Genomic DNA, 23,938 nt, shown 5'->3' with positions numbered 1-23,938 from the left:
TCCAGAATAGGCAAATCTACACAGAAAAGTAGATTAGTGGTTGCCAGGGGCCAGGGGGAGGGGAAATGGGGAATGACTACCAATGGTTACAGGGCTTCTTTTTGAGGGGATGAAAATGATCTGGAATTAATGTCATTGATTACATAACTCTGTGAATATATTAAAAAACTAAATTATATACTTCAAAAAGGTGAATTTTATAGTATGTGAATTAAAGTATTAATTATATTAAGCATATTTAAAAAGTAACTTAAAGTTACTTCTCGATATATTAAGGAAGTAACTTAAAGACTTGTGAAAGAGAAAAATCTGAGTTAAATTAGGAGGCCAGTATAAAAGATTCTGAACTGTGTGCTCACACATTCCCAATGTCAGAGCAAGTAGGAGAAACTAAAGCTGTCATGGATCTGAGGCCATATAAAACATGGCATGGGTTTCAAGTATCTTTTGATTTTTTTAGGAAATGCTATGCAAAAGATTTGACAAATTAGTAAAGGAATGCTGATTTTTGTGGGGGGGGTACTCAAAAGTTATCTATCTTTATCTTTGAACCAGAGCGTTATATAACTTTTAAATAGGTCAAAATATAAAAAGCAGAAATAACATTAGGATTCAAGATACTTTCTTTCAAAAAGTATTTAATCTTGTTAAATGCTTTTAATAAGTTGAACCGTTAAAAAATTCAACTTGGCAATAGAAAGAAATGAAGTCTGATACACACTACAACATGGGTAAACCTTGAAAACATTATGCTAAAGAAACCAGTCACAATATTATATCATTCCATCTATATGAAATGTCCAGAACAGTAAAATCTATGAAGACAGAAAGTGGTTGTCTAGGACGTGGGGGGTGGGAATGAGGGATAAAGGGGAGTGACTGCCACTGTCCATGGGTTTTTGGGAGGAAGTGAGGGTGATGAAAACATTCTGAAGTTGTAGTGACAGCTGCCCAACTCCGTGAATATACTAAAAACCACTGTACACTTTAAATAGGTGAATGTGAATAGGTGAATTACATAATAAAGCTGTTATTAAAAAATTAATCCAAAACTACTCCCTTACACTAGCATGAACAATAATTACATGTGTGAAAAAGTTTACTGTTACTTCCATAATATCAAACGTTTTCTGGAAATTTCACATATTTTTATGAAAAACAGCATAATCTTAAGTAAACACGGATCTCATTAGTCCCAATTCTCCTTATAAAATAGATGAGAAAATAATATACATACTCCCTTCAAAGGAACTTTAAAAGCAATAAATCGTGTTCCAGGTAGAGGATGTCCAATTGGCGTCACAGTCCTCCACCTGAAATGAAAATAAACAACTACAATTATAATAAAAATATTTTAATGACTCAAGACGGTAAATAAAGAAATCATTATTTTTTTAATAAATAGAGCCTCATTTGTTGGTTAGTTGCTTTTTGAGTGCTATCATGCATGAATTTTAATTTACTGCTTCCTCCCTCAAAAAACACAAAAACAATGGAAGGTTTTACATATGTACGACACTTCTACAATAAATAAGGTAGCATTCATTCCTGATATAAACTTCCAATACCCAAAACAATATTGTCTTTATTTTTCTTGGGCAACAGTAAGAGAAGGAAAATAGTGTCACGGATTATATATTAAATAAAAAGTGGTAACAGGTATTTAATGTGGGAATAATAAAAGTAAAATATGAAAACTTTCAGTGTTTCAGTAAGTAGGAAACAAATCATTTTCACAACATGATTATTTTGGAGCTGTCTTGTTTTAATTTCTGATTAATCTTCAGTTAAGAACTATAGTTCATTAACTTTAAACATCTTGATTTATCTATGATGACTTTTTATGAAACAGAGAAATCTGGTATTAAAAATAACTTTGTCATATAATTATTTCCAAGTTATTTTTGATAAATTCCAATTATAACATATGAAGATTTCTTAAAATGAGCATTTTAATTCCCTGCCTACTTCTACAGCTTCATTTCTGTACCACCTTTCCTTCACCAGGCTCTGGCTTCACAGTTTCCTTTCCTTAGTCCTTCCAATGCTCCATGCTGTTCCTTCAGCCCCCTTCTCCCACTTCACTCCTTCAGTCACCTTCAGCTTGCAGCTCCAGTATCAGTTCTCAGGAGCGTGTCTGTCATTCATCACCCATTCCCATTAGACATAACTTTCACTTTCTTTCCTGGCACTTAATGGTTTGTAACTATACACATGATTATGTAATTTTTTTTTTGACAAGTCATGGTTTCTCTCTTGATTCATAAACTGTGAGAATGACCATGTCTGTCTTTCCTCACAGTACAATGCCTGCTACACCACACATATGCCATAAATGTTAAATAATATTGAGTAAGTTTGGTTTCATAAAATCATTATTTAATGTACTGATTATACATGATTAACAGCTGACTTCTCATTAGGAATAATGAAGGTCAGAGGTAGTAGGATGACATTCAAATGCTGAAAAAAATATACAGCCAACCAAGAATTCTATATCCAGCAAAACTATCCTTCAAAAAGGAGTGATGGGGTGCCTGAGTGGCTCAGTCATTAAGTGTCTGTCTTTGGCTCAGGTCATGATCCCAGGGTCCTGGATCGAGCCATGCATCAGGCTCCATGCTTTGCGGGAAGCCTGCTTCTCCCTCTCCCACTCTCCCTGCTTGTGTTCCCTCTCTTGCTGTGTGTCTCTCTCTCTAATAAAAAAATAAAATCTTAAAAAAAAAAAAGAATGATAACTATGTTCCAGTAGTCCTTTGCTTTGTAAGAACAGAAATTTGATTTTGACAATTTATCTGAAGTTGAAAAATACAGTTTCTCAAGTTCTTAAATACAATCCAAATGCTACCAAAATCCAGTAACAAAGCAATGATGTTGGACTAGGTTTCTTTCTCTTTAAAAATTAGAAAATGAGGGGAGCCCGGGTGGCTCAGTTGTTAAGCGTCTGCCTTCGGCTCAGGTCATGATCCTAGGCTCCTGGGATCAAGTCCCACATTGGGCTCCCTGCTCCCCGGGAAACCTGCTTCTCCCTCTCCCACTTCCCCTGCTTGTGTTCCTGCTCTTGCTGTCTCTCTCTCTCTGTCAAATAAATAAAATCTTTTAAAAAATTTCTTAAATAAAAAATAAAAATTAGAAAATGATTCCTAGCATAAGTAAATAAAAGGCTTCATTTTTTTTTCCTTTTATCCTTTTTAATTTTTTATTGTTATGTTAATCACCATATATTACATCATTTGTTTTCGATGTAGTGTTCTATGATTCATTATTTGTTCATAACACCCAGTGCTCCATGCAGAATGTGCCCTCTTTAATACCCATCACCAGGCTAACCCATCCCCCTACCCTCCTCCCCTCTAGAACCCTCAGTTTGTTTTTCAGAGTCCATCGTCTCTCATGGTTCGTCTCCCCCTCTGACTTACTCCCCTTCATTCTTCCTCTCCTGCTATCTTCTTCTTTTTCTTTTTTCTTAAAATATGTTGCATTATTTGTTTCAGAAGTACAGATCTGTGATTCAACAGTCTTGCACAATTCACAGCGCTCACCGTAGCACATACCCTCCCCAATGTCTATCACCCAGCCACCCCATCCCTCCCACCCCCAACCACTCCAGTAACACTCAGTTTGTTCCTGAGATTAAGAATTCCTCATATCAGTGAGGTAATATGATACATGTCTTTCTCTGATTGACTTATTTCACTAAGCATAACACCCTCCAGTTCCATCCACGTCGTTGCAAATGGCAAGATCTCATTCCTTTTGATGGCTGCATAATATTCCATTGTGTATATATACCACATCTTCTTTATCCATTCATCTGTCAATGGACATCTTGGCTCTTTCCACAGTTTGGCTATTGTGGACATTGCTGCTATAAACATTGGGGTGCACGTACCCCTTCGGGTCCCTACATTTGTATCTTTGGGGTAAATACCCAGTAGTGCAATTGCTGGATCGAATGGTAGCTCTAATTTCAACTGTTTGAGGAACCTCCATACTGTTTTCCAGAGTGGTTGCACCAGCTTGCATTCCCACCAACAGTGTAGGAGGGTTCCCCTTTCTCCACATCCCCGCCAACATCTGTCGTTCCCTGACTTGTTAATTTTAGCCATTCTGACAGGTGTGAGGTGGTATCTCATTGAGGTTTTGATTTGGATTTCCCTGATGAAAAGGCTTCATTTCTAAATAAAAGGCCTCATTTTTACCTTTAAATAACTCATTAACTCTTATATTTTTGCTCGTGACATTTTTAAAAAGATCATTTCTTTGATGGAATTCTTCACTTGTGGAATAAGATGCCCTTGAATACTTAACAATTATCCTTTCCTCGACAGCACATATAATTCCACTATTATGAATGACATTCAATTATGGCTATGATAATTCTATAAACATGTTCATCTTTGGTTTTGACATCCAGTTGGAAGCTGTTCTTTTTGTATTAACAATATAAAGGAACCATATGGAAGCAATTTTGGACCATTTGCTAATATTGCCAACATTATTACATATATTACCATAACATGCACTTTTTTCAATCCATTTATTTCAGCAACTAATGTTTCCACAATGACATAAATGATGGTATCTAAATAAACTAGTACTTCATTTAAATGATCTATTCAGCTACTTTAAAAAAAAAAAAAGTAAGTGAATCTATATTCATTCCCAACATTTGCTTCTGGAATGCAATACTTCTGGGGTTCTGGTTTTCAGACAAATAAAATTTTATTAAGCTCCAAGAGAAGACAGAAATCTTTAGAGTACTCTATACAAATAAAAAAAAAAAACTTGCTTACAGAATTCTTGGACACAGTGTAAGATAAAAGACAATTACCATTGCAAAATTAAACAAATAAATAAAAGGTAGAGACTGTATGGACAAAACCTATAATGTTCTGACTGCTACCAACAGATCAATACGTTGTTAAGCTATCAATCATTCCAGCCATATGAATGGATGAAAATACTAATTTAGGATTAATAGAAGCAGGAACAGAAGAATGTTACAGACAAGGTCTACTAGAAAAATCTTTCCACCTATTCAAATACTACCCTATCCTTGAGGATTAGTTTAAAACATCATTTCTTTCATGAAGTCATCCTTTATTACAAAACGCCCCCAAGACTTAACATCACAAAGAACAGGACAAACTGACCTCATGTGCCTCCTGATGTAGTATATGAGAAGGCTATAACAATACCAATGTAGTGTTGTTGCCAAAAAAAAACAAAAAACAAAAAGTTCAACTTGAATATAATTAAAGAAACAATCAGCAAACTCAAAAAGAGGGTCATACATAACCAACTGCCTAGATTAGGGATCAACAAACTTCCTAAAAGTCAGGTAGTAAACATTTTAGGCTTGTGGGCCACACAGTCTCTGTTGCAACTACACAACTCTGCCCCTGTAGTGCAAAAGCAGCTAGAGGCAAAACGTGCATCTTGAGTATAGCTATTTTTCAAAAAAAACTTTATAGAAACAGTTGGCCAGCCCATGGGCCATATTTTGCCAACCACTGGCCTAGACTGAATAAATGACAATGTCATGAAAGACCAAAAAAAGACTATTGTAGATGGAGACTAAAGAAACAACTAAATATATGCAAGACCTTTTTGGGATAAAAAAACAAACTCCATCATAATTATATTGGGAAATCTGGATATGGACTATAAGAATATTGTGTCAATGTTTAATTTCCAAAGTTTTGATTATTATATGTGGTTAAACAGGGAATTATCTTGTTTTTAGGAGATACATGCTGAAGTATTCAGGAGTGTACTGTCATGGCCTCTGTAACTAAATCAAACGGCTAGAAAAAAAAAGTGGGTTAAGTGTATATGTATACATATGAAGATCAAGCAAATGTGGCAAATTAGATTCTAGGCAAAGGTTACAAAATATTTACTGTATTATTCCTACTTTTCTTAAGTTCTGAAATTTTTAAAAAACAAAACAAAAAATGATGGCACAATAAAAAATGTAATTAGTAATACTCTGCCCTAAAAAAAAAAATCTCCTTTGAGTTCTTTCTTCTTTGAACTGCCATTTCTATTTACTCAATGAACCATAGAGTTCAGCAAGCTATTATTATGTCTTAGTCTCTAAATTTTTTCTGGTAAATCTTATCCTCACAAAGCACTTGGCATGGCAGTATTTACATAGTATATGTTCAATAAACTCTCTGTTAATAGAAGATTAGGATGGGGCCATAAAAACATATGAACAAATATTTCCCTGAGCCATAAACCCCACTAAAAAATGACAAGTAGCAATATCTTACTTAACTAATATCTGTACCACACACCAAATAAATAACAAATAAATACAGTAATTCTAGTAGAAATTAAACAGAAAGTTGTAGAAAAGTAAATGAAATTACAGATAACTGAGGTAATTTAATAATACTGATTAGCCTTTCTGGAACCAGAGTTTAACGATATTCCAGTGATAGTTACAAGATAGTAGTAATAACAATTTACATTCCTAGACTTCGAATTTTTTCAGAAACTTTCATTAATATTATCTCATTTGTTCCTCATATGACTCTATATGAGATAGATAGAACAGACATTTTTTAAGGTATTTTTTAAGGTATTTATTCCCACTTGATAAATGAAAAAAATGAGGCCAAGAGTTGGAGTTGCCTAGTATCCCAGTATACTAATGGTAAAGTCAAGACTTGAAGTTAGGTCTTGTTGCTTCTCCTCTAAGGCACATTCTATATTTGAGGCAAAAGAGGCAGGAGAGCATAACCAACGTTTTGTTTAGGAACCAAAGGCAAGGGGGGTGGTTTACACTCGAGCTTTTAGCTTTTTAAAGAGAAGAGTGTACTCCACAGGCAATGAGTGGGAACTAAAAAAGATGAAGCCTCCACCCCATGGTGGGAATTTAAGCTTTTTAGAGTTTCTTATTGATTCCTATGCTATTTTCTTAGGACTCTGAGCTTGATTCTATTCTTATTTTTTTTAAGATTTTATTTATTTATTTATTTACTTATTTATTTATTTATTTGAGAAAGAGAGAGAAAGTATGAGCAGGTGGGAGGGACAGAGGGAGAGGGAGAAGCAGACTCCTCACTGAGCAGGGAGCCCCGTGTGGGGCTCAATCCCTAGACCCTGATATCATGACCTAAGCTGAGGGCAGACACTTTGACTGAGCCTCCCAGGTGTCCCTTGATTCTATTTTTAAAAAAAACCCCACACTACAATCTTATTACAGATCCCTATGAAAATAAAATTTGGTTACAATTTGCATTCATAAACAATGTGTATATACATATACATATATATATATATATACACACACACATACACACATATATATAAAGGATATATATTTTTGAATAAATTTTTACCTACCTTGCTAGATCTCATCACATACTTATGCTTAAATAAGCACATATTTTTTTCCCATTCTACAGAAAAGGAAACTAAAGCTAATTACTATATAAAATTATTTACCCAAAGTTATACACCTCACTAGTTGGAGAGAGAAGATAAAACAGAATCCAAAGTACTCCCATTTCAATGGTGTCCAAATTCTAGGCTGTAACATAAAAATAAAAAATTTTCTTAACCATTCTATCCTATAGGAACAGCTATACTTTTTTTAGATTTATTTATCTGAGAGAGAGAGAGTGTGTGTGTGTGTGTGTGTGTGTGTGTGTGCGCGCAGGACAGAGCAGGGAGGGAAAGAGGGAGAGGGAGAGAGAATCTCAAGCAGATTCACTGAGCATGGAGCCCAAGGCGGGGCTCGATCTCAGGACCCTGTGATCATGACCTGAGCTGAAATCAAGAGTCGGACACTTAACTTACTGGGTCACCCAGGTGCTCCCCAAGTAGCTATACTTTTAAAAGAGGATAAGAGGGCAACCGGGTGGCTCAGTCGGTTAAGGGTCTGCCTTCAGCTTAGGTCATGATCTCAGGGTCCTGGGATCAAGCCCTGCATGGGGCTCCCTGCTCAGCGGGGAGTCTGCTCCTCCCTCTCCCTCTGCCCCCCCCCCCAGGCTTGTGGTCTGCTCTCTCTAACTCATTCTCTCTCAAATAAATAAAATCTTTAAAAATAAATAAAAGAGGATAAGAACTACTAAGATTTTTTCCCTCAAATATCCTACCCAGATCGCTAGTAATTTAGTGTATAAAAAAATCAATTTTCCATCTCAACATACATTGGGTCACTGGTAGGAAGGGATGTTTTCAAAGAAGGCAGAGAACCAGTCTTAACACCAAAACTTTACCTGCCAAGTTTTTAATCCCTCTTGAAACCATACATTTTTAGTCTGTACCACCTCCTCAGTTAAAATGTTCCATAAGTTTTCTACTCAGTGGATAAAGGAGTAGGTGGACAAAGAGAAGGTTAGTCACAGAACAGAAATAGCAGCTGCAATGACACGGATGTTGTATTAGAGAGGGATGGATGGTGAAATTCAGTGATTAGAGCACTAGAAAGTGGCTTGAGATCAAAAGAAAAGTCACTTAGGTCCCCTTCCTTTCCTTAAACCCTCAAATGCCATTGTTAACCTTAGCTGTTGAAACAAATTTACATCTAACTCTTCCTTTTTGTTCCTACCACTGTGCTCTCTACTTACACTTCGTCACTGAGTAACTGCAATGGTCTCCCATAGTATGTCTCCTTTGCCTTTCAGATTCTCCCCCATTTATCCCTTCCTGTATGTCACTGTTATAGAATCTTTCTGTAAATGCTATCATTACAGGATAAATTTCAAATCTGTTTTTTAGACTCTTTCAAGGCCATATATCATACAGCCTTATCCTATATATTGAATTTTACCTTTCACCACAGAGCCCACCTGGAAATTGTGTCTCAGTCCAGCAGATCTCCTTAGAATCCCACAAATACAGAAGTTCATTTCTCTTTCTGGGTTTTTGCCCTTCCTTAGGCTATTTGGTCATCTAAATCATGGTTTCTCAACTGAGCACTAATGACACTGGGGGCTGAATAATTTTTGATGTGGGGAGCTGTCTTGTGCATTACAGGATGTTTAGCAGTACGTCTGGCCTTATCCACTAAATGCCAGTAGCACCCCCTACTCCAAGTTGTGATAGCCAAATATAACTCCAAATAACCAAACATTTCTTGAAGGACAAAATCAGCCCTGGCTGAGAACCACTGATCAAAATCTGAGTCTCGCTTCAAGCCCTAACTCAGCCCTGTAAGAAATCTCCAATCAATACAGCCCATAGTCACCTCTCCCTTTTCTAAACCTATATGAAATGCTTTGTTTGCAAGGGACTAATTTTTTTAATGTTTCTTGATGACAGGTTCCATCAAAACTAGATTTGATGTATATTATGTCTTTACAACTGAAATCATTAGGCCTGAAAATAGGTCATTACTAATAATTCCAAGTGGTAGAACATGCCCAAATATCCTCAGAATACAACTATGTGAAAAGTATTCTTTTAAAGCTCCCAAGAAAGTTGAAAATTAACTCATCAGCTATTGCAATAATTCGGGTAAAAAGTGAATTAATCAGACAGAGGCATCAGATTTTAACTCCATTTAAAAAAATTTATTCTAAGCCATTTCAAACATAGGATTTCATTTTACTTCCCATCCCACTCTACAATCCAATTACCAAAACTTTTGTTTAATGCTGCAGTAATTTGTATCTTACGATGAACTGAAGTGCCAGACATTTAACTTAATGTAGATACACTTATTTCACAAAGAATTTCAAAGAATTGTACTTAAAGTGCAAATAAAACATAAGTAGAAAATCAAGAACATGTAAACATCAAAACATACAGATCATAAAAGCCAGATTCAATATTAACTAAACTTCACATTCACCTTGCAGCTTCTAAGAAACAAAAGCAAAAGAAGTGAAATAATTTATACATTACATATTTATAAAATATCAAAAAGAATCAGACAACAGCAAAAAGGAAACAATGTCTATTACTGAGTCCTAAAATAAATCATTCACATGACTGGACATGACATTTAACATGACTAGGCATGACTCAGTGAAAATAATTCTTCAAGGAATTAAGGCAGTATAGTCCAAGCACCTAAATTCCAAGTGGTTCAGCTTGATCCACTGATAGAAATGGATGGACTACACACCCTTGAAATAATCTTCTCTTGGTCAACTTCTTTTAGTCAAGCTTTTGAGAAGAAGTAAAGAAAGGACAATTCTGGATTCTACTGTCTCATAAGAATCTGGAGTGCTGGTGTTTTATAACACTTGTTGATAACTGATCTATATAAGCTAGAGGCTTTATGTGCACACCACGGATATAAAGACCCAAACCCATTAGCATTAAGCACATGGTAATTAATCACTATTTTTTCTTAAATACAGACAGACAATAAAACTGGTACCTTGCTGAGCAAGTAAAGGAGCTAGAACTCTTGCCTAGATAGAGGAAAAACCCACCTAAATGTAAACGCTTAAATAAGTACTCGATTGGGTTCTTTCCCTTTAAAGAGTGGATCTCTACCACGGGCATACATAAAAATTTCAAAAATTCTTTATAGAAATATTAGATGTCTTGGTCCCAATCTACGCATACTAAATCAGAATTTCCAAAGGTTGGGTCTACTAGAATTAAAAGTAGTTAAAAGTACTTTTGGCCTGGAAAAATTTGTTCCCAGTCATAGTATTTATTTATTCCCCCTTTCCAGTTAGTCAACCTAACATTCACTTTTCCACAGTAATCAGCAGCCTCTGTTCACACCTTCTGTATAGTGCCATTATATCTTTAAGTTAGGGGAGATAACTACCCGTTAGGGCACTTCCAATCGCATGCAGAAATGTCAGCAATTGGCTGGGCCTCATTCTCTTCTGAAGCCTTAACATGTTCTCACCTTCAACCACTAAATGTAAAAGAACCCTTTTGAAAATCATCACCCTCTCCTTCTGTCTCTCTCATAGACACATGCAACAATCTCACTGAAAAATTCTGAACTTCAAGAGTACTTTTTAGGAGAGAGGTCTTGCTAGGAAATGAGCAACAGCAAATCTGAACTTCAATTAGTTTTTGTTCTGATTACTATGTAAATTGGTGTCAGTTTGCTTTTATTTTTTAAGTAACAAAGATGAAAATCATAAAAGATGTATTGAAAGCTTGTGATTGGCAGTTTACTAAAACAGTTCCTTTCTCATCTTAGAATGAGTATTTTTCTTCTCCCCCCTCTCTCTCTCTCACACACACATATACATACTCTTTGTGTGCTTGTTTTACAGAGGAAGAGTATGGGGGGGGGAAGTAGAGACTAGTTTCTTAGGTTAGTAGGGTGAAACTGCAATTAAAATAGATTTCTTGGATTCCCTTACAGAGATGGATTGAGAAATTCTGTGATGGAGGTCAGGAATCTACATTTTAAATAAGCATTCCTAAAAAAAAAAATAAAAACAAAAAAAATAAGCATTCCTGGTAATTCTGATGCTGGTAGTCCAAGTACAACCCTGAAATAACAAGATCCATAGACAAGTAGCAAATGGCCAGGTAGAACAGTCCTTTCTAGGCAGAGGGAAGAACAAAAACAAGATATGAAGGCATCCATGCATATGCTATGCCTGAGGAACAGGTGCTTCAGTCCTTCCTGGTCCTCAGTTTCTATATCCGATAAATGAAGAGCTGGACCACATTGTCTCTGGGGTCCCTCCCAAAGTTAATATTTGATCATCACCCAAACTATCCAGGAATCATGGTTCACTGTTACCTGAAGATACTGTGCTCATTGTTATTCATTTATTCATTCAGCAAACTTATTAAGTACTAATGAATGGAGAAATGCAGTGTTAGCCCTCAAACAATATTTAGTCTCATGGAGAGAGAGTCCGACAATTACCATAAAGTGCCATAAAAGAGTGAATTAGGGATGGCATCACAAAGAAAGCTTGAGTAGAAACTTTATGGAGAAAAAGGGGTGGCATTCCAGGAAGGAATGGCACATGAAAAGGCATGCAGGCATGATGGCACATGCTAGGCCTAGGATACAGTGAGCAGTTCGGTATGGTTTTAGTATAATATGCATGCTGGAGAGTAGTTAAAAAAAAAATGAAGCTTATGGGGCGCCTGGGTGGCTCAGTTGTTAAGCGTCTGCCTTCAGCTCAGGTCATGATCCCAGGGTCCTGGGATCGAGCCCCACATCAGGATCCCTGCTCAGCGGGAAGCCTGCTTTTCCCTCTCCCACCCTCCCACGCTTGTGTTTCTGCTCTTGTTCTCTCTGTCAAATAAATAAAATCTTAAAAAAAAAATGAAGCTTAGAAAGAAGACAGTTCATATATGCCATGTAAAGAGCTCAGACTTTACCAGATGGAGGAAATGAAAATAGGGAATCAGGCTTGCATTTTAGGAAGACAGTTTGGTGAGAGTATAAAGAATGAACCAATGAGGTATCACCCTACACCTATCAGAATGGCTAGAATCAATAAGACAAGAAAGAGCGAGTGTTGGTGAGAATGTGGAGAAAAGGGAGCCTTTGGAAGAATAGAAGAGGGGAAATCGGAGGGGGAGACCAACCATGAGAGACGATGGACTCTGAAAAACAAACTGAGGGTTCTAGAGGGAGGAGGGTGGTGGGGGGATGGGTTAGCCTGGTGATGGGTATTAAAGAGGGCACGTTCTGCATGGAGCACTGGGTGTTATACACAATGAATCATGGAACACTACATCCAAAACTAATGATGTAATGTATGGTGATTAACATAACAATAAAAATTTTTTAAAAAGTGATACTTCAGAACAAAAAAAAAAAAGGGAGCCCTTGGTGGAAATGAAAATTGGTACAGCCACTATAGAAAACAGTATGGAAAAAAAAATTAAAAATAGAAATACCATATGATCCAGTAATTCTACTACCAGGTATTTACCCAAAGAAAACAAAAAGATTAATTCAAAAAGATATATGAACCCCTATGTTTATTGCAACATTAATACAATATCCAAGATATGGAAGATATCCAAGTGTCCATCAATAGATGAATGGATAAAAAAAGATGTAGTATAATAATGTACAGACTTGTCCAATCACTACGTTGTATACTCGAAATAAATGTAACATTGTGTGTCAACCATACTTCATTACTTAAAAGATGTAATATACATATGTATTTTGTATATATATAATGGATATTACTCAGCCATTAAAAAGGATGAGATCTTGTCATTTTCAACAACATGGATAAACCTAGAGGATATTATACTAAGTGAAATAAGTCAGAGAAAGCCAAATACCATAGATGGTATATGTGGAATCTAAAAAACAAAACAAATGAATAAACAAACAAAAAGCAGAAACAGACCCATAAATACAGAGGACAAAGTGATGGTTGCCAGAGGAGAGGGGGATGAGTGGATGGGCAAAATGGGTAAAGAGAAGTGGGAGATACAAGTTTCTAGTTATGGAATGAATAACATGGGGATAAAAGGTACACCACAGGCAAAAGTCAGTGATACTGTAATAGTGTTGTATGGTGACAGATGGTAGCTATACTTGTGGTAAGCATGGCATAATGTATAGACTTGTTGAATTACTATGTTTTATAACTGAAACTAATGTAATATTGTATCAACTATACTTCAATTTAAAAATTTTTAATTAGGGGCTCCTGGGTGGCTCAGTCATTAAGAATCTGCCTTCGGCTCAGGTCATGATCCCAGGGTCCTGGAATCGAGCCCCATTATCGGGCTCCCTGCTCAGCAGGAAGCCTGCTTCTCCCTCTCCCACTCCCCCTGCTTGTGTTCCCTCTCTCACTGTGTCTCTCTCTGTCAAATAAATAAATAAAATCTTTAAAAAAATTTTTTTAATTAATTTAATTTTAAAAATGAACCAGAAGAGAACAACTTGGAGACAAACACATCAATTAAGAAGCTACTATCAAGAGATGATGGGGCGCCTGGGTGGCTCAGTCGTTAAGCGTCTGCCTTCAGCTCAGGTCATGATCCCAGGATCCTGGGATCCAGCGCCGATGGCTGCTAAAGCAGAACAATAAGGAGAAAAGTAGGCTCCAAAGAGCAGTTATTTAGGAGATAGAATCAAATGACCTGCAACTGTGTGTGGGATGTTAAAAAAAAAAAATGGAATTTCAGTATTGTTCTTAGTTTTAACTTGGGTGACTAAATACTGGCTTCATTCAAAAAACAGGAAATAAAGAGAATAAGTTTTGTGAGGCAAGGTTGGTTTTAAACTCTGCATATTCAGAGTTTTGGAAATTGGGGTGAGGGTATCCACAGTCAGTCTAGAGCTCAGGTAAAGAGTGTGGGCTAAGAATAGATTTGGAATTTATTATCCTACAGCTGGTAGTTGAGGCTATGAGACTACTCAAGAGAACAAAATAAAAAGAGAACAAGATAAAGGACAAAACCCTAGAAAGCAACAGTCAATGTTTGTTTTTTTATTTTTCGCTTTTCTTAAGATGAACTTGAACATGTTCACATGCCAAAGAGAAGAAAATGACTAAAAAATCATAGAAAAAAGGGATTAGAGTGAGATCCCAGAGGAACGAGTATAGAAAATTTAAAATGCTCTAAGAGATGGGAGAAGAAAAATAGAATCTGATGTTAGAGAAACCAAAGAAGGAAAGTTCAAGACTGGGCAACGGTCTACCGTACCAAGTGCATTTAAGAGGTCTAAGAAGATACACTGGGTTTGTCAATTAGAAAGTCCTTAATGGCAGGTAAGTGATAGAAGCCAGAACACTGCAGGTGGAAGAGTTAATAGACTTGGGGAGTGGGAGATTACTCTTTCCACAAATTTGATAGTAAGGGAGAGGAAAGAGAGAGCAGAAATCAGAGGATAATCCAAGTGGAGGCATTTTTTTGTTGTTGAACAGGGAAGATGAAGCTGGTGCAGGTGGGTGAGAAAAGGTATACTGAAGATAAAAGAAAAGGTTAAATGATGAAGCAAGGGCCCCAGGGGAGACAGAATGGATGGGATCTAGCATATATATAGGATCAGTTGTGGATAGAAAAAAAGCATACCTCTTAAGCTGAGACAGGAGAGAAGGATATCTGCTGATGAAGTTAAGTCGGCCTGGCGGTCACTGTTACAAATTCACTTCTGAGAGTCTATTTCCTCTGAAAAAGCAAAACCACCTGCTGAAAGTACAAGGTCAAAGATGGGATAGAAGGTTTAAACAGTGATAAAAATTAGAATAGTAGCTGTAGGTGGAAAAGGAAAAGAATGGCTGAGCTCTATTATGGACTGTGACATATCGTCATGACAATAATCTGGTTTTGTAATTTTCAGTACTAGAACTTAATTATCTTTTTTTTTTTTAAAGATTTTATTTATTTATTTGAGAGAGAGAATGAGAGATAGAGAGCACGAGAGGGAAGAGGGTCAGAGGGAGAAGCAGACTCCCCGCTGAGCAGGGAGCCCGATGTGGGACTCGATCCCGGGACTCCAGGATCATGACCTGAGCCGAAGGCAGTCGCTTAACCAACTGAGCCACCCAGGTGCCCAGAACTTAATTATCTTTAAATATATGAGTTGAAAAAGCAAATGACTAAACTGAACTAGAGAGAGAGCAAAAGCAGAGAAAGACAAAAGGCAGGGAAATTTGAGTAAATAATGAACCAAGTAGCATGGCTAGACAAGGAAGAAAGTTAATCTAGGTAGAGGCTGATGATGATAAAATAGTAGTCAAAGGACAGAGTCTTTATGAGGCCACAGATTAAATATAGAAAAGTAAGGAAGAGGGAGAGATGGATAAACAGAAAGATGAGAGGAGAATGCTAGAATTTAGTATTTTTAATATGGAACAGTCTTAGACATTAAGGTCCCACAGACAGTCATTTCAGGTGCTGGAACTGTGATGCACATGACTGCTTTAGTCCCGCCATGGTCTTGTAGGACTTGAGTAATGAAGACTGAGTTGGGTGCTAAATTCTTTTTTAAAAGTGAGGGAGTGACCAGGGAGCTGATAAATGATGAAGAGGAAGGTAAACGGTAATTACACAAGGGTTTCCATTATGTTTTACAAGGGTAGGATGGAGTGGCCTAGCAATGGCAATGAGGAGATGGAGCATATCAATGCCCCCTGTGGTATGTGGGGCTTGACTTCCAATGTGGTGAGCTGCTGGGAAAGCAGTGTCCTTATGGGAGAGTCAGTCTCCAAATATCAGGAGGAAGAATGTTATGTAAGAAGAAGGGGATAAAGAGGAGTTTACTTATATCACATATGGGGAGTCCAGAGAAAAAGTAATTGTCTCTGGAAGAAGGCTGATGATCAAAAGATAGAGAAACTGTGGGGATAAGGCTATGAAAAATTATCAGTGTCATTACCACGTATAACAGAAACTAGAAGTAGAATGGGATTTACTGATCTCCGATCTTAAATGAAACTCTCATAATACTCTTCCAATATCAAGCTGCCCAAAACACTAGGACTTTATTTGGTTGCTGAGGTTAAACAACAGTGTTAGTTTTGGTGACTCTATTATTAAAAAGTAAAAAGAATTTCAAAAAACCCAGGCAATCAATGAAACTCAGAATAAAATTAATGATGTTTACACTCATCTGTCGTTAATATGGACATTCAGAAAATAAAATTAAAGCTTAAAATCTCATGAGAAACTCACAAATTTCAAAGGAGAACTAAAGGGTATCCCTAGAAGCATGAAAGAGATAGTTTGGAACATAAGGCAGTATTTTGACCTTTAGATAGTATGTTTATAGAATACTGCTTGAAAATACAAATCCATTCTGAATATTTACATTACACAGTGAGGTCCCAGGTTAAATTCACTCAATGTTTGGCAAGAATCAATATGATAGTACTCTGCTCCCAATTTCAGGATTCAGGGACTTTGTCCCCCCACCCCCATACATACAGCTGTCCTTCTTACAGCAGACCCTCTGGTTTTGTGACAGAAAAGCTCTGAAAAATGGGCAAATGGGTGGAGGAAGACATAGTAGTGTAGGATGGAGGATCCAAATTATTTTGAATACAAATATAGTGGAATGAGGGATAAAAATCCTCAATGTGATTACTTTGTCACAACACATATAATACCTATTAGGAGTCATATAGCAATGAACAGAATTTTACTTGAGGAAAAAAAAAAACTAGACCCAAAGTGTAATCAACAGGAACTGACCTTCTAACAGAGGGAAATTTCTCAAAGAAAAAAATAATAAGGCAGAGAACTTAACAAAAGAGTATTCCAATCGGATCAAATAAAGAGAACATTTCTGAAAAACTCATGTTAAAATCCTGTGTAATTTAAAGGGGCAACTGCACATTTTTAAATTTTTTTTAAGGTTTATTTGTTTTAGAGAGGTGGGGAGGGGGAGAGGGAGAGAGAAAATCTCAAGCAGACTCCCCACTGAGTGCACAGAGCCCGACTTGGGGCTTGATATCACCACCCTGAGATCATGACCTGAGATGAAATCAAGAGTTGGATGCTTAATAAACTGAACCACCCAGGTGCCCCATTTTTAAACTCTTTTCCAAATCAATCCCAATTAGAGTATCTCTTGTCTGTAGCCATATATCTTTTCTTTCTTTAAAAACAAAAAACAACAACAAAAAACAAAACAAGTTTGGGAAGAGAGATCATTGGAAGATAAAAGTAAATCTATACCTCCAGATAAGAAAATTGCTATTTTAGAGTTATTGAAACTAGTTTGTTTAGAGGCTCTTCAGTTTAGAAGTACTTTCCTATTTCACTGTCACGTTTCACCATACTCCCGAGTGGGAGGTAGAACCAGGAATACTACAATCACCCAGACTATTCAAATGCCCAAACTGCAACTCATCAAGTTAAAGGACTGTAGGGATATTTGAAGTGATGTCATCTTCTGGGGCTCACAATATGGAAGGTAACCATGCTTTTTGACAGAACAGTCCACAGCACTGCCTGGCGGCGCTCAAAATGACATTTTATTCTGGAAACAAGTAATATAATAAACTAAGTTCCTTCCTCCCATTTACCCTCTACAGCTGGACTTACAAAATCAAATGCCAGGCCAGTTGACATACCTAAGTAAAACATGCCCCCCCCCCAAAAATACCGATAAAATAATAAAGTCAATCAACTGTAAGTCTCAGTGCTTCGGAGGCTAAAGGGGGATGGGAAACTGGAGAGGCTTACTCTTTATAGAAAAGACAGCTGCAAATCACTTACTATTGCCATGTACAGATCTGGTTTCCTAAATCTGATTTTTCAAGAAATCTAGATTTTCATGTGTAAGCTCTGGACCTTTAAATGACAGCAACTTGAAAAAAAAAAAAAAGAACTGAAGCGAAACCATTTGGCAAGTGAGATTTGGATGACCAATCTGAGTGAGATATCTGCTGGACTGATACTATTTTCCTTTAAACTTGAAAATATTTAGGGTTGATTTTTTTTTTTAGCTCTTTAAACTACAAACTGTCCAATATTAGATCTCAAATCCTACACTACCTCACTTTAGCCTGTTCATTATTCAGGTATACATACTTTATAACATATGAAAGTGTAGTTGTAACACTATTACCTCAGTAAATACATGCTATATGTATTTTTAAAAACAGTACCCCTGTTGGGGCTCCTGGGTGGTTAAGTCCCGTTAAGCTTCCCACTCTTGATCATCTCTCTGGTCATGATCTCAGGGTCATGATCTCAGAGTCCTGAGATGGAGCCCTGCATCAGGCTCCCAGCTCAGCGGAGGGTTGGCTTGAGATGTTCCCTTCCATCTCCTTCTGTCCCTCCCCCAGCCCCTCTCTAAAATAAATAAATCTTAAAAAAAACTACACACACACACACACACAAAAACAAAAACAGTACCCCTGTGTGATAATTATTCCAGAAATTAAGTGAATTTAAGGAACAGCACAGATTACATATCTTTTGCACATGCACTCTTATTCTATTTAGCCTGTAACGTTTCTATTTACTAAAGTATTGCTTGACTTTGTCCTTCTTTCACCACTACCATTGTTCCTAAATTCCCATAGCAGAAGAGCCGTAGAAATTCAAGATGGGAAACCCGGCAAGGATTTTACTCAGAATAACAACATGGCCAAACGATTTCGAGGCTCGGACACATTTAGCGGTATGCAGTTATCTCAGCTGAGAAAGCGAGCAGAACTTCCCAGTTCTATTTCTACGTATGCCACAATGAACAAACATATCCTGGAACATTATGTTTGCAGCAGTTTCTTCACTTCCACATCTCCCCTTTCCCAAATATACAAGGCTGTCAGAAGTCTGAACCCCCTTCTAAGATTCCCTGGAGTCCAAGGGCCAAGCGCAAAGCCTGGCGCAGAGAGCCGCTAGAAAACATCTGTCGAATGTCTGAATGAATGAAAGCCTCCCTCACACCGCAGAGCTGCTTTCCTTACTAGCAAGTTTCCTAACTTCATGCCCGCCAGTTTCCCAGGACAAGTTTCAAAACACAGAACATTTTCACTTAACTCATTATTTTAACTCGGGGTGAGTCACTGGGAAAAGAAATGTAAGCTGTTTCGTTTATGAAGCAAAGATGACACGACACGAGTGAGCATGTCCTGCGTGCACTACCTCAAGGCTTTTAAAAGCATTAAATTGGTTACATTCATACCAAGCGCCGGAAAGAAAAAGAACCCCTTTAGGACGCCCCTTGGGATGCCACCCCCAAAGCGCCCGAAATCAAAGCTCTCTACTCCCGGCGCGGTCGAACCGGCGGGTTGCGCGGGCGCCCGGAGCGCCACCATCCCCGCCGCCCGCCCCACACGCCGCGGAAGACCACAGGGCGCACCTGGACCGCGGACAGCGGGCGTGCGAGCGTGTCCTCCGGGACGCCTACCATTCCGGTTGTCGCCGCGGGCCCGCGTCGGCCGGGGAGCTCACGGCCGGTACTCACCCGTTGGGGATACTATTCTTCTTCACCATGACGCGAGAGCTGCGGGGCTTCCACGCGCCAGGACACCGCGCTCTCAGCTCTCTCCCAGAACAAACCCTCGGGCAGCTGCAGCCACTGAGGCACACAACCAGACCGCAGGTGATCAGAGCCGGCGCTCCTGCAGGCGCTAGAGGCCCAGGCCAGGGCGGGAGTGACAGGCTCCGACGCCTTAATTCTAGTCACAAGCCCAAGCAGCCGATGAACAGACGTAGCGCACCGAAGATTCCCGAAGGCGCACGCTCTGCGCTCGCCGGGGACCCAGCCGGCTCAGGGGCCGCACCGCGCATGCTCCCGGACGGCCTTGACGTCAATCCCCGAGGAGGGAGCGCTAGGCGGGCGGCGGGCTGCGACCGCGGTCGTGAGGAACGTTGCGAGGCGGTTAGTGACCTCTCAGAGTCCGCGATAAATGGTGCGTCCTGCCTTAGCTGTTCATAAATAGCAAGAGTGCCCTGTCCATCCAGGTGAATGCCATACTGCCTATTAAAGCCCCCTGACCCCTCCCTGTCAGACACCCCGGTATCTTGTATGGTTGGAGCCCTGCTCTGTGGACTAAAACTAGCGGCGGCCCCCTGGAACCAGACAGACCCGCACAGGCCGCTGGGACTTGTAGTCCCCAGAACCTGGCCGACCCGTCCCCGTCATTCCCTTGGGAAATTAAGTGGGTTGAGAACTACTCCATTTTGCAGCATTCGAGAGTAGTGCTTGATTTGCATCAAATCCAAGACCATGTTATTTATTGAGTGCCTATTTTGTGCTGAACATCTTGCTAGGATTGGTGGAGGATAGATGATAGATGAGTTTGGATCCCGGCACTCGTCCTCGCTTTAGGGTAGGCGGAAAGATGAACTTGCAGAGTAGGATGTAATGAACAAAAATAATGCTTTTGGAGGTCACAGAAGGGCCAGAGTCAGAAAAAAAAAAAAAAATTCCCGGAAGATGTGGGATTTGAATCAGGCTTTGAGACGTGGAATGCTCTAGGTTAGAGGAAAGTTGCAAAAAAATCCAAGGATGGATGTGGGGGGGGAGTATAAAGAAGGTTGATCAGCCTATAGTCAAAGGTTTATGTTGGAGAGTGGTGAGCAGGGCTTAGGTGGGAGAGTAGACATGGCAGTCTTTTGGCCTTTCAGGAAGGGCCTAGTTTTGACTTTCTCTCCAGTTGAGACTCTTAAGTACAGGCACTGAGATATATTGTCAGGTTTAAGTATCACAGGACTTACCTGTGTCCAGTTTCTGGACATCGTGGCCCGTGTTGGTCTTTGAATTAATACTTTTTATAAATCCTGTAATTAACTTGAGAGTGGCAGAATTACATTACATCGCGCGCGCGCGCGCGTGTGTGTGTGTATGTGTGTGTGTGTGTGAGATATAACCTTTCAAAATATACCACAGTTTTTGTAACCTGTTTTGGCATTAATCGATCTCTATATACCTAAAGTCTCAAAGGAAGTGAACCCAAATCTTTCTTGACCTGTAAGAGCAGGTTATGGTGATTTGGGGGCTTAGTCCTGTATGCAGTGGATGATTTCGTTTTGATGCCTTTTGAAGACATATATAAATTCACAGAAAATTCTAAGAGCAGGTTATGGTGATTTGGGGGTTTAGTCCTGTGTGCAGTGGATGATTTCGTTCATGCCTTTTGAAGACATATATAAATTCACAGAAAATCCTTTGTCAGGCCACTTGTTCCTAGTTTATTTTAGAAAATAAGATTATAGTTAACTAAAAGGTATTCATTTTCAAATTTGTCAGGTAATGAAACACCTGGAAGTCATGATGCTCTCTGTAAAACATTGTGAAATAATGCTATTGTATTTACCTAGTTGTAGAATTTCTTTTTGTTAAATTCCACCTTTTCCATACCTTAGTACCAGTATATTTGCCATATATTTAATAAATTTTGATTTTGGCAAAATGCTATCCATTGCCTTAATTTTACCATAACTTTGAGTGAGACTTTAAGTTTTTTGTACAACACCACAATGCAAATCAAAGAAGTGTGGAAAAGCATGATTTAAGAAACACTGCTGTGAGGGAGTTCAGAAGGGACTGATCATACTATGTGACAATAGAACTAAAATAAAGATAAAGTTGGATTTGAGCCTGAATTCAGTTCCGCTAAGGAAGGTGAATTAATACATTTGGAAAGATTTCCAGGAGCTCGGAGAAAACGAAAAGAGAAACAAATTCCTAGTTAGTTCATAATTAACCAAAGAAATATTACTAGATATCAGAATATGCATGTTGTGACCATTCCATATGTTAGAGATTTTTCTGTAATTTTTTTCTGCTAACACTCCTGAAACCAAATGGCATATGACAGAAGTAATCAAGGTAATTTAATGTTAAATTTACACACAACATAAAATTTCATTTCAGGAATCACCATAGTGATAAAGGCACAACTGGTAAATTTACAGAACCTAGAGATTTCTAAATGCTAAGCAAGAGGCAAACATTTATACACATAAACTGCCTTCTGTTTGCTGTGAATCAGAAAAGGCTGAATGAACTACTTGACTTTAATTCTCAGGTTTTGACTATGGACCTCCAGGTCATCTGATACAAAAATAGCTAATCCTCAATTTCCTTACCCTTTAGAAAGAGCTTTAACTGCAAGAATTGCAAATTAACAATAACCTTGAAGAGAAGATTGGGTTTAACTGTTGGATCCTGAGTTTTTCAATAAAGAGAGTTGAATGCTGTAAGAAGGTAAAAGTCTGAATCACAATTTTTCCTTACTTCAGCAAGATTTTCAAAAAGGCAAATGCAATTTTTTTCCAGATCTTCAATTTTATTTATTATTTTGTCTATAATCATTTATTTATCTTATATCATTTATGGAATGATAAATGAACCAGGTTAGAAACATCTCCAGATCTACAAAACAGTACCTTGTTAAAAATTTTTTTAAATTTATTATAATTTAACTATCTATGGGATGTGCTGTCACTAAAGTTTCCCCTAGTGTAGCAGATAAAATTTTAGATGTACATAATCAGCAAGCTAGGTATTGATTTCAAGGTTATTTTAGATGTTCTTGCAGAATGCAAAGTAAATTAAAAATTCTCTTTTCCTGGCATTATATTCCTGTTGTGCCTAATTTTGTTATGTTAGCAGGAAGAATCTTAAAGATATTTTAAAGAGTCTTAAATCAACTTCCTAAATGTCTATTTACTGATTAAACAAAGAATTTAGTTAACTTAGACCTGATTTTCTTCTGTTTTCTGTTCTCTTCTATTACAGTATTTTTAATCATCTTCTGGATTTCTCACCTGAATGTCCCATAAAGATCCATTAGCAACATCCAAAAACTGAACTTACTGATCCCTACCCCAACTACATTCCTACTTTGACAATACTTGAAATGACGCTACCTCTCAGTGACTCAAACCAAAAACCTGGTTTGGTTCTTCCCTCACTTTGTCTTCTCCATGTAATTCTCATGAAATCTTGTGATTTTTACCTTTTAAATGAAGCTCTCTCCACTTTCCATTCCCACTTGCATTTTTGATTCAGATCTCTAGCATTGGGACTATTATAATGGCCTCCTAACCAGTCTTCCTGCCTCTGGTATATATCTCCATGTTTAATCAGATATTTTTTCTCACTAAAGTTTTATAGTTCTCAGAGAGTTCCCACGTATTTTAATTGAAGTTATTCCTAAGTATTTTGAAAATGTTTTTGTTGTATTGCTATTATGAAAGTGATCTTTCTCTATTATATTTACATATAGGGAAGCTATTAGCTTTGACATATATTCCTCTTGTATTCTGCCACCTAACTTTCTAATTGTGTCTAAACTTTTTGATTGAGTGTCTTGGCTTTTCTATGTATAAAAACCTATCCTCTACAAACAATGATAACTTTGTCTTCTCTTTTCTAATAATTATACTTCTTACTTCTTTTATGTGTCTTATTACATTAACTGGAATTTTTACTATATACTAAAGGTGATAGCGTATTTCTTTATTTAATTTCTAGTTAAATTTAAAAAATTAAGTAGCATACTTTTAAGTGTAACATCATACTTTCAGTAATATATCATCGTTAAGACTATTTCTTATTTATTTAGGAACTGGAAATGAAAGAACCATC

The 23,938-nt window shown here is 37.8% G+C and overlaps 1 protein-coding gene across 2 annotated transcripts in view; it reads right to left on the bottom strand.

The window, feature by feature from the left end:
* The window catches only part of LOC114205492 (RNA/RNP complex-1-interacting phosphatase-like), a 51,684-nt gene extending 31,639 nt beyond the window's left edge, over positions 1-20,045 (bottom strand). For both annotated transcript variants that reach the window (XM_028099005.2, XM_028099006.2), the window contains exons 1-2: positions 19,805-20,045; positions 1,238-1,313 (exon numbers count right to left, since the gene is read on the bottom strand). In XM_028099005.2, coding sequence (XP_027954806.1) covers positions 1,238-1,313; positions 19,805-19,833 — 105 coding nt within the window. In that variant the 5' untranslated portion in view covers positions 19,834-20,045. The remainder of the gene's footprint in view (positions 1-1,237; positions 1,314-19,804) is intronic.
* Between the last annotated feature and the right edge of the window lie 3,893 nt (positions 20,046-23,938).

The sequence above is a fragment of the Eumetopias jubatus genome, unplaced genomic scaffold, assembly GCF_037043125.1.
Source record: "Eumetopias jubatus isolate StellerSeaLion01/CBP00866 unplaced genomic scaffold, mEumJub1_p1.0 scaffold_17, whole genome shotgun sequence".
NCBI lineage: Eukaryota > Metazoa > Chordata > Mammalia > Carnivora > Otariidae > Eumetopias > Eumetopias jubatus.
The sequence above is the reverse complement of the archived record's forward strand: the minus strand, read 5'-3'. Positions and strand labels throughout refer to the sequence as shown.